The sequence below is a fragment of the Leucoraja erinacea genome, chromosome 25 (genome assembly GCF_028641065.1).
Source record: "Leucoraja erinacea ecotype New England chromosome 25, Leri_hhj_1, whole genome shotgun sequence".
Classification (NCBI taxonomy): domain Eukaryota; kingdom Metazoa; phylum Chordata; class Chondrichthyes; order Rajiformes; family Rajidae; genus Leucoraja; species Leucoraja erinaceus.
Window position 1 is genome coordinate 1,706,071 of NC_073401.1, and position 11,430 is coordinate 1,717,500.

The window sequence follows — 11,430 nt, forward strand, 5'->3', positions numbered from 1 at the left end:
AATGAGCTCTTTGTTGTTAGTTCCAGCAACCTCTCTCCACACATCAACATGGAGTGAAAGTGAACAAGGCAGCCGAGTGTAAAAAGTCAAGTCTAGTCGCGATGTCCACAATAACGGCAGTGTCTGTGTCGGATAAATTTACCAACCTGATCCCAACAGGACTGGCATCAGACAGAAATAAGGGCGGCACGGTGGCTCACCGGTAGAGTTGCTGCCTTTCAGCGCTTTCAGCATTGGAGACCCGGGTTCGATCCCGACTACAGGCGCTGTCTGTACGGAGTTTGTTCGTTCTCCCCCGTGAACTGCGTGGTTTGTCTCCGAGATCTTCGGTTTCCTCCCACACTCCAACGACGTACAGGTTTGTATATTAATTGGTACAAATGGAAATTGTCCCCAGTATGTGTAGGGTAGTATTAATGTACGGGGATCGCTGATCGTTGCGGACTCGGTGGGCTGACGGGCCTGTTTACACGCTGTATCTCTAAACTTATATTTACCCCATCTCAGAATGAGTCTTTTCAGCCAACTTGACCTAAGCACCAAGTATTCACTCCCTGTGTGTTTCTGCATTCTCTCTTTTAAATTGGAATGTGATTAAACATCATCTCATCTCCTGTTTCACTTTCAGGTTTGGTACCCATGTTTTCTTACATCTGGTGAAATGCCTTAGTATACTAAAGGCCATAACATTATTGTCCGAGCAGAGCTACCCCACCAGTCTCTCTGCCTAATCTGCCTGCAACACGTTGTCTTTCACATGCCCATCAACCCTGTCTGTAGAAGGGTGATTTACAGTGGCCAATTAACTTAACAGCATAGACTTCCATGGGCGTCCTCCATTGTCAGAGTGAGGCCCAACGCAAATTGGAGGAACATCACCTCATATTTCACTTGGGCAGCTTACACCCCAGCAGTATGAACATTGACACCTCTAACTTCAAGTAACCCTTGCTTTCCCCCTTTCTCCATCCCTCCCCCTTCCTAGTTCACTGACCAGTCTGACTGTCCCCCTTCTTCTAGTTACAACTTCCTTGAACATCTCCTTTGATCTGTCGTTTTCACATCTCACACTTCCTCATCTCTATGTCTCCCTTTCCCCTGACTCTCAGTCTGAAGAAGGGTCTCGACCTGAAACATCACCCATTCCTTCTATCCAGAGATACTGCCTCTACCGCTGAGTTAGAATGCTGTGTCTATCTGCGGTGTAAACCCGCATCTATAACCATATAACCATATAACAATTACAGCACGGAAACAGGCCATCTCGGCCCTACAAGTCCGTGCCGAACAACTTTTTTTTCCCTTAGTCCCACCTGCCTGCACTCATACCATAACCCTCCATTCCCTTCTCATCCATATGCCTATCCAATTTATTTTTAAATGATACCAACGAACCTGCCTCCACCACTTCCACTGGAAGCTCATTCCACACCGCCACCACTCTCAGAGTAAAGAAGTTCCCCTTCATATTACCCCTAAACTTCTGTCCCTTAATTCTGAAGTCATGTCCTCTTGTTTGAATCTTCCCTATTCTCAAATGGAAAAGCTTGTCCACATCAACTCTGTCTATCCCTCTCATCGTTTTAAAGACCTCTATCAAGTCCCCCCTTAACCTTCTGCGCTCCAGAGAATAAAGACCTAACTTATTCAACCTTTCTCTGTAACTTAGTTGTTGAAACCCAGGCAACATTCTAGTAAATCTCCTCTGCACTCTCTCTATTTTGTTGACATCCTTCCTATAATTGGGCGACCAAAATTGTACACCGTACTCCAGATTTGGTCTCACCAATGCCTTGTACAATTTTAACATTACATCCCAGCTTCTATACTCAATGCTCTGATTTATAAAGGCTAGCATACCAAAAGCTTTCTTTACCACCCTATCTATATGAGATTCCACCTTCAAGGAACTATGCACGGTTATACCCAGATCCCTCTGTTCAACTGTATTCTTTAATTCCCTACCATTTACCATGAACGTCCTATTTTGATTTGTCCTGCCAAGGTGTAGCACCTCACATTTATCAGCATTAAACTCCATCTGCCATCTTTCAGCCCACTTTTCCAAATGGCCTAAATCACTCTGTAGACTTTGGAAATCCTCTTCATTATCCACAACACCCCCTATCTTGGTATCATCTGTGGTTCGTTCCTACACAACTTAACAGTCTGGGGATGTGGGAGATGATTGGAGTACCCAAGACAGTCACAGAGAGAACAGGTAGCTGCCCTCTTAATGAGGGGTTGCCCATTTAAATAAGGGGTTGACAATTTAATAAAGTATCACCCATTTAAAAAAGTTGCCATTGATTAAAGAAAGACTCCTCAATTTGGATCAACAGGATGGCTACGTCATTAATTAGCTCAACTCCTACACTGTATCCCCTGTAATTTCACATCAGAATGCAGTCTAATGGGCCTGTCCCACTGTACAAGCTAATTCAAGAGTTCACCCGAGTTTCCCCTGATTCGAACTCGGAGATCTACGGTAATTGCCGCTCACAGGTACTCGGGGCTCTCGTGGACATTTTTCAACATGTTGAAAAATCTTCACGAGTCTTCCCGAGCTTACCGCGTTTCCCGAGTACCTGCCGTTAGCGTTACGAGCCGCTAAGAGACGTCCCCGAACTCCAACGTACCCGCTACGTACATTCTACGTGTTACCATGAGTTTGATTTTTTAATTAAACTCGGGAGAGCTCTTGGGTGAACTCGTACAGTGTGACAAGCCCATAACTCACCGTCAATGGGGAAGTGAAGGGTTGGTTTTTCCCCACACCCAATAAGATTCAGGCCCTATTCTTATTCCAAATGTCAATGAAAATCAATTCTCGACGCCGTCTGATTAATTTACGTAACCAAACAAACTTGGGTCGCAGGTTAATTTTGCAGTTGTCAACTTTAATTTGGAAAGTACCTTTTTGGCCTCTGTTGCAATTTATTAACGTCAGTATGTGGCTCTGTGCTGTAACTGGCCCACGGGTTCACTTTTCCAGTACTCACGACAGCTGTTGAGCTAAGGACACAAAATGAATCTTCATTACAAGAGGCCAATATTCTCTATTGACGTATCAAATTGGCACAGATCAATGCAATTACAGGCGCATAAATTTTCTGAAGAGAACAAACACATTGCAAGAGGAGCAATAAATAGAATTTACTGAAAAATGACACAAAGTGCTGGAGTAACTCGATGGGTCAGGCAGCATCTCTGGAGAACAAGTATAGGTGATGTTTCGGGTCGGGACCCTTCTTCAAATTTATTTGAGGTGGGAGATGGGGGTCGGGGGGTGGGGGGGGGGGGAGAAGAAAGCTAGAAAATAGAAGAGGCAGGGCAAAGTCTGGCAAGTGATAGGTAGATGATGATGTAGAGAATCCTAAGCTCAAGCTTAGAGAACCAATACTCAGTCAAGCGTTACTGATTTTGGCTTTGCGCAAATAGTCTTTCAGAAGCAGTAATCAGGAATATTAAGTACAAATAAAAGAAATGATAAGTGATTAATTTAATTAAGACCATTATTTTTCTGATCTTATGATTACAGTTGTAGCATTAGGGTCTATAACATTCAAGGCAGTGTGGAAATTCTGGTGGGCAACAAGATACTCTATAGATTACAGAGGTTTCCAATTTAGTTTGCTTTCTGAGCTTAGAAAAGTGTCCTGCTTGTACAACAGGGCCAACTATCCACTCAGTGTCAGATGCCAAAACTGTGGCATTAGGGGCTATATAATGCAAGGCATTCAGTTGATCTTATAGAGGTGCATAAAATCATGAGAGGAATAGATCGGGTAGAAGCACAGAGTCTCTTGCCCAGAGTAGGGGAATCGAGGACCAGAGGATATAGGTACAAGGTGAAAGGAAAAAGATTCAAAAGGAAGTTGAGGGGTGACTTGTTCACACAGAGGGTGGTGGGTGTATGGAACAAGCTGCCAGATGAGGTAATTGAGTCTGGGACTATCCCAACGTTTAAGAAACAGTTAGACGGTCACATGGATAGGATAGGTTTGGAGGGATATGGACCAAACTCGGGCAGGAGGGACTAGTGTAGCTGTGACATGTTGGCCGGTGTGGACAAGTTGGGCTGAAGGGCCTGTTTCCACACTGTGTGACTCTGTGACAGCGTGGAAATTCTTGTGGGCAGCAAGATATAGATAAAAGAGGTTCCAATATAATTTATTTTCTGTGCTTTGATAAGTGACCTGCTTGTACAACAAGGGACAACTATCCACACTGTCTGATGCAGCTCAATGAAACAAAAGCTGTTATATTTTCCCCTTTCCAAATGTACCCGTCTAAGTGTTTCTTAAACGTTGGGATAGCCCCTGCCTCAACTAACTCATCTGGCAGCTTGTTCCATACACCCACCACCCTTTGTGTGAATTGTGGGAATTCATGGAATTCCCTGCCACAGAGGGCAGTGGAGGCCAAATCATTGGATGGATTTAAGAGAGAGTTAGATAGAGCTCTATGGGCTAGTGGAGTCAAGGGATATGGGGAGAAGGCAGGCATGGGTTATTGATTGGGGACGATCAGCCATGATCATATTGAATGGCAGTGCTGGCTCGTAGGGCTGAATGGCCTCCTCCTGCACCTATTTTCTATGTTTCTATGTTTCTATGTTACCCCTCAGATTCCTATTGGATATTTTCCCCTTCACCTTGAACGTGTGTCCTCTGGTCCTCGATTCCCCTACTCTGAGCAACACTCTGTGCATCCACCTGGCCAAGCAGGCAAAGGAAATCACAAATCTCAATTAGAAATACGCCTTCAATCCATCTGCCCTTCCCCCGCTTCCACATCCTGTCACAAGGAGCTCATGCACTTGGGTTGAGGTCTGCAGTGAACCCATTTGTGAAGGTCAAGGCTTGATTGGCATCATGCCCAGATGGAAGATAGAGAAGAATTTCTGAGGGCAATCAAATTTGAAAATAATTCTCCATAATCCATCTCAGCTTGGCAGTCAACTTGCTCAACCCAAATGGTTGTAAATGAACTGCAAGACCAGATAACATTGGTGAGGTTGCACTTGGAATATTATCTTCAGTTATTGTCCTGCAAAGAGCTGGAGAAGATGTAGACATTACTTGCAGATCTGCAAGGGGCCTGTTTCCACACTATTCCAGTCTATGACTGCATGACCATGACTCTAAAAACCAAAGGAATTGTACCTTTCCTCACTGTGTCTTGGATGTGCCTCTTCGCCATGAAGCTCTTTGTTAATGCTCTCATGCACAGAGTCAATGAGTTTCTGAAGATCTGTCAGAGAAACACAATGGTGACATTTGGAGTATATTTTCAGATTTTTCTCCCCCCCTTGTCACTGCAGAAACAGTGGCCCGTACTGGATGTACAGACTTCTCCCAAAATATCTCCATGGTCTTCCTCATGCTTATCTGTGGTAGTGGATAAGTAGAAGGTAGACACAAAATGCTGATGTAACTCAGCGGGACGGGCAGCATCTCTGGAGAGAAGGAATGGGTGAAGTTTCGGGTCGAGACCCTTCATCAGATTGAAGAAGTGGGTAAGTAATTTGGTGAATGATGTCTCAACCTAATGCCAGACAGGAGAGTCAATTGAATGGTCCAAACACCAAGGGCCCACACTACTGAGAGATAAGAATGAAGGAGAGCTCATCAAAGACGGTGATATCGACAACAACCCCATTTGGAGAATTCCCCAAGCAATGCTGAAGATCTCGAACTTGACACAGTGACCTCCATGAGAATAGGATACAAGTATAACCTGAGTTACCACCGAAGGGTCTCTCTGCTGTCTGGCACTGGGTCACTCTCTGTCAAGGTCCTTTTTGCTGCTTCCAGGATCAATTGTATGCATCAAGATGAACATTGAAAGTGCAATTACTTCCAGACAAATGCAGAGAGTAGCAACAGAAATTACAAAAGGCATTTTTTAATCTCAGCGAAACCAACTCTGCCAACCAGAGAGAACAGGACTGATCCTTCCTAAAACTGGTTTCATTTCCTTTATCTTGGAAGAGGAGGGAAAACTAGGGACCCCAGGGATGATGCAATTAAACTCAGAACTACAATACACAGACAATGCTCAAAACACAGAGACATGCGGCTGTCAAAGTAAGTTAACATAGCACTGTGTAAATGGGTGATCCTCCATGCTGTATCTCCAAGTACATAGGGCACACACTGGGCTAAACCACCTAATGCACTGGTTCACAGCAGCATATGAGATAATGGATCTTACTCCAAACATTAGCAAAATCATGGCACTCTATTAATATGCTCACATTTCAAACCACCATCCTTTGACAATGATGAGTCCCTAATGAGACTTGGAGAACACAGTCCATTTCCCAATACCTCAGATGCCTCCTCTAAATGGGGGAAGACAAGACTATTGAATTCACCACCAATTCCAATGTTACAGCAAGACCTCTGGCCTCTTGAAGTTAACAGTGTTTGAAGAATACGATCTCTAACTGGCCAATAGCTGATGATCCCTCCAGAGATGCTGCCTGTCCCTCTGTGTTACACCAGCATTTTGCATCTACCTTCGATTTAAACCGGCATCTGCAGCTCCTTCTTACACAAAGCTTATGGTCTACTGGACAGCAGGGACCCCCATCCTTCTAAGTGCTTCAGACATATGGACTACTTACAAGATGCAACTTAAAATAATGGAGAGCGATATCACCAAGATAACCTCAGCAATATCCTTCGGAACCAGTGGTAGAATAAACAAATTAATGCCAGTGTTTTCTCCCAGGACAACAACCCCCATAGTAAAGTTGTAGTCACACTGAGACCACGGGCGACCGCATTGACTGCTTTCCTGGCACCGTACAATGCTGGCAGCCACTCTCTCCGGGATCAATCAAGCTAAGATATTAATTCGCTCGTGTTTCAGACGACGTACTGTCATCACTTTGTCACAGCCAGTGCCACATCTGTGCCTCTGTGGAGATTGTCCTCAGTGCATGCCTCTCCACCGCAAGTCAGTAGATGGCCCCCCATTGTCCGTACCTCTCCACAGTTGCACTTGTCAGAGTTCGAGAGGCCCCACATCTTCAAGGTGAGTCCGCAATGTCCCACTCCAGTGCGGAGGTGGTTTGGGGCTTTCCAGGTAGTATACGGCAGGCGGTGTCCTGGTGCCATCTGTTGTTTGGTTCTGGTGCCTGAAACAGTTGGCTCTAGTTCCATGAAGCTGTTCAGACTCTTCAAGTGTTACTTGGCATGTTGGCGATTGTGCAAGGGGTGGCGGGGGTCTGTCTCCGCATTGGAGCATTGTACTGCAGCTGCCCGATCACGTCTTCGATATGGTTCATTGATGCCAGCCAGCTCGTACTGATGTTCAACCTTTGTCAGCTTCAGGCATCCTGTGGTTTTCCTGCAGGCAGTGTTCAATGCAGAGTCCACCTTGCCTGCATGTTTAGAGCGGCTCCAGACCGGGCTTGCATATTTTTATGAGAGATATTAGACGCCCAGAGAGTCGTACCCTTTTCTGGCCGCTGCTGGATTTTCAACATGTTGAAAATTTTTGGCAACCTGTTGCGACTAGGATGGATGCCGACAAGTCGCCGAAAAATATCGCGTAAGTGGGACAGGCCCTTAACACTTTCCAATGCTCTTTGACAAGGCTAACATTATTAGGTGATGTAACACACACTAGCACACACACATCAATTAATTTCAGCAGCAACTCTGGAGAAATTATGTAAACACCCATTTGATACAGTTCTCCAACCTCGCCCTCAAAGTTATAACGGGGAATTGGAGCACTCTGTGGAATTGTTCCACTGGCCTACGATTCCACTCTCACCATGACTACAGCTCTCTGTTTCAGCTGGTGTGTGGGCTCTGTTTTATTTGTTAATGCACAGGGGGATTGGTGTTGCTGAGTTGCACGAACGAAGATTGCTGAGCACAGAAGATGCATAGCATGGATGGTGATTCAATGATGTCACCTCATCGCATAAAGGTTTGCTTGTGAAATGGAGGACTTATAAAGTCTTTGGGGACATATTTCCATGTGTGCCTAGACTTTGGATTGATCCCAGCACTCTGCTGCTTTTAGTTCTAACTAATTTTGCTACAATGTAATAAACACTCTAGGGTTAAGTGTTCCCCATTTACAATGATCATTGTTGGGAATATATGGCTGATGAGGGCCCAGGCGATTGGAAATGTAACAATCTGCTCCTTGACAGCTGCCTAAGAGAGAGAGAAAAGGGAATTGGGGGGTGAGGAGGGGGGGGGGGGGGGGGGGGGGGGGGTTGGGGGGGGGGGGGGGGGGGGGAGTGGTGCAAAGAATGCTGAAGAGAATGGGGAGGGAGAAAAACTGTGAATGAACTGAAGTGGGAGAGTGGGTAGGGGGTCGCGACAAGAAGAGTGAGGAATGAGGACGAATTAGGTAGGGGAGGATGGGGATAGACGGAGAGAGTGATTGGGGAAGAGAGAGGAAGAGAGGGTAGTTTATTTAGTTTACAGATACAGCGCAGAAACAGGCCCATCGGCCCACCGAGTCCGTACTGACCAGCGACCCCCAAATACTAACCCCCTACACACACTGGGGATAATTTACATTTATACCAAGCCAATTAACTTACAAACCTGTACGTTTTTGGAGTGTGGGGGGAAACCGAAGATCTTGGAGAAAACCCTCGCAGGTCATGGGGAAAACGTGAAAACTCCGTACAGACAGCACCCGTAGTCGAGATCGGATACGGGTCTCTGACGTTGTAAGGCAGTAGCCCTACTACTACGACTAAATGACTATGCCAAAATGCTGGAGTGACTCAGTGGGACAGGCAGCATCTCTGGAGAGAAGGAATGGGTGGTGTTTCGGGTCGAGACTCTTCAGAATCAATCTTCAGGTCTGAAGAATGGTCTCAACATGAAAAGTCACCCATTCCTCTCCAGAGATGCTTGAGTCACTCCAGCATTTTGTGTCTATCTTTGCTGTCAGTGCAAGTTTTCTCAACTTCCATAGCTGCTCTGCATATGTGGGGGAAAGAGAGAAGGGGGAGAGAGAGAGAAAAGGGGAGATAAATAGAGAACGGAGAGAGAGGGGGGTGAGAGGGGGGAGAGAGAGGAGAGGTGAGAGAGAGGGGGAGAGAGAGAAGGGAGAGAGGGGGAGAGAGAGGGGGAGGGAGAGAGGAGGGGAGAGAGAGAAGGGAGAGAGATGGGGGAGAGAGAGGAGAGGGAGAGAGGGGAGGAGAGAGAGGAGAGAGAGGGGAGAGAAAGAGAGAGGGGGGAGAGAGAGAGGGGGAGAGAGAAGAGGGGAGAGAAGGAGAGAAGGGGATAGAGAGAGAGAGAGGGGGGGAGAGAGAGAAGGGGGAGAGAGAGAGAGAAGGAAGAGAGAAAAGGGAGAGAGGGAGGAGAGAGAGAAGAGGGGAGAGAGAAGGGGGAGATGGGAGCGTGGCAGTCATTTTTCCACACAAGCCATAGGTGACTGGGCAATCTGAACCCAAGCATCAAGCTGTAAGCGGCTGAAGGTGCGCATCCCTCGGGACAGCCCCCACTCTCCCACGGCCACCCTCCGCGGGCTGCGGGTCAGGTGGAGCGGAGGTTTGGGACAATATTCATCCCTCCACAGTGATGTGATGGACGTGGGGGTCTGGACCAATCGCTGACAAGTCCTGCCCCCCGGCAACGTTATGTCCGTTATTTGACTTTTCTGTTGAGTGGCAGTCGGTCCGTTGGCCTGTTGGCGACGCCGCCTTTCAGGTAGGTGGCATTTTGACAGAGCGGCCATTCGGTAAGTTTGCTTTTAGGTGACGCAGATTTTTGGTTCGTTGGCTTTTAGGTGTCCCGCCCTTTCCCGCCCTTTCGGTTATTTGACATTTCGGCCTTGTTTCCATTCGGTTCTTTGGCTTCGACTTCTTTGCTTCGGCTTCTCGTCCGTCGGGGCCACGTCCGCACACGGAATCTTCTAATGTTAGAAAACGGTCAATGGGTTAAACATTTAACTTCTGTAATTAAATGCTTGTGAGATCGCCACAGTGCCTGCAACATTCAGATTCAGATTCAATTTTAATTGTCATTGTCAGTGTACAGTACAGAGACAACGAAATGCACATACTTGCAAGCATTGTATTAGTTCCTTACCAACCCATGGAGTTGGCCTTGTTACACTTGGTGAAATTAGTTTAGAGATACGGCACAGAAACAGATCTTTCGGCCCACCGGGTCCGCATCGACCAGTGATCCCCGCACATTAACACTATCCTGCACACACTAGGGACAATTTCCATATATGCCAAGCCAATTCACCTAGCAACCTGTATGTCTTTGGAGTGTGGGAGAAAACCAAAGATCTTGGAGAAAACCCAGGCAGTCACGGGGAGAACGTCCAAACATCGTACAGACAGCACCCGTAGCCAGGATCAAAGCCGGGTCTCTGACGCTGTAAGCGCTGTAAAGCAGCGACTCTACCGCTATGTCACCGTCGGGCCATCCAGGAGGCTTCACACCACAAGAAGCAGATCTGACTGATGGTTGCACTGCAATGCCACTCACTCTGCTGAACCTTCCTTACCTAAGACTCTGCTTCGGGGAATTTCCTATTTACGGGTCTCACTCCTGGACATAATACATGATGTAGACAAGTGAATTATCAACGAAACTGATACAATTTTGTTTAATTGTTTAGAATTCTGTCATATAAAAGATTTATTGGAGGGCTGGGCTATACATCGACCATTCACCTCCCAAATGTGATTGATGTGCTGAATAGATCACACGCAGGTTCACGCTATACTGTTTGTAACCACACATTATACGACAGATTACGTCAGTGCACATAGAATTGGCGCCTCTGCTGCACACGGATATAATAGTGTGAAAATGTCGCCTTAGGCCGCCTAAGGGCATGATTTGTGCTTGAAGCGGTCACATTACAAATTCTGATCATGCTGCTTTCATACAGACATTTATTCTGCAAGAAAAAAAACTACTCTGCAAAGATACACACCATGAGGGGCTAAAAAATTTAATGACAAATTCCAAATTACGAAAAGTGTCTGGTCGCAAGGCTGTCGGATAAAAGGTTGTGCACCTGTAACCACAAGCAAATTTTATGCCTGAACTCTTAAAGTGCAGTTGGTCGGTGATCTTTAGTATAAAATGAATACATCTTAGGGGATCATGACTGAAGTCTCCTTGTGTCAATCCCTGGAAGCGACGATGTGATGCACTCTGTGACGCGTTGGGCGCCAATTCTGTCAACATGTTGGGTGATGACAGAAGCCAGCAGTGAGCTACATCGTCTGACACACAAGCGTACAAACCAACAAAGTACATCTTATATGTAAAAAGAGGATTGAATCCATTGTATCTATCCTACCATAAATTAAGACACAAGGGAAATAGACACAAAATGCTGGAGTAACTCTGTGGGACAGGCAGTATCTCTGGAGCGAAGGAATGGGTGGCGTTGTGGGTCGAGACCGTTCTC

The 11,430-nt window shown here is 46.3% G+C and overlaps 1 protein-coding gene across 4 annotated transcripts in view; it reads right to left on the minus strand.

Moving 5' to 3' along the window:
* The window catches only part of LOC129709293 (coiled-coil domain-containing protein 60-like), a 117,326-nt gene that overhangs the window by 13,979 nt on the left and 91,917 nt on the right, over positions 1–11,430 (minus strand). For all 4 annotated transcript variants that reach the window (XM_055655570.1, XM_055655572.1, XM_055655571.1 and 1 more), the window contains 2 exons: positions 5,169–5,256; positions 2,917–3,015 (listed from right to left, as the gene is read on the minus strand). In XM_055655570.1, the coding sequence (XP_055511545.1) occupies positions 2,917–3,015; positions 5,169–5,256 (187 nt within the window). The remainder of the gene's footprint in view (positions 1–2,916; positions 3,016–5,168; positions 5,257–11,430) is intronic.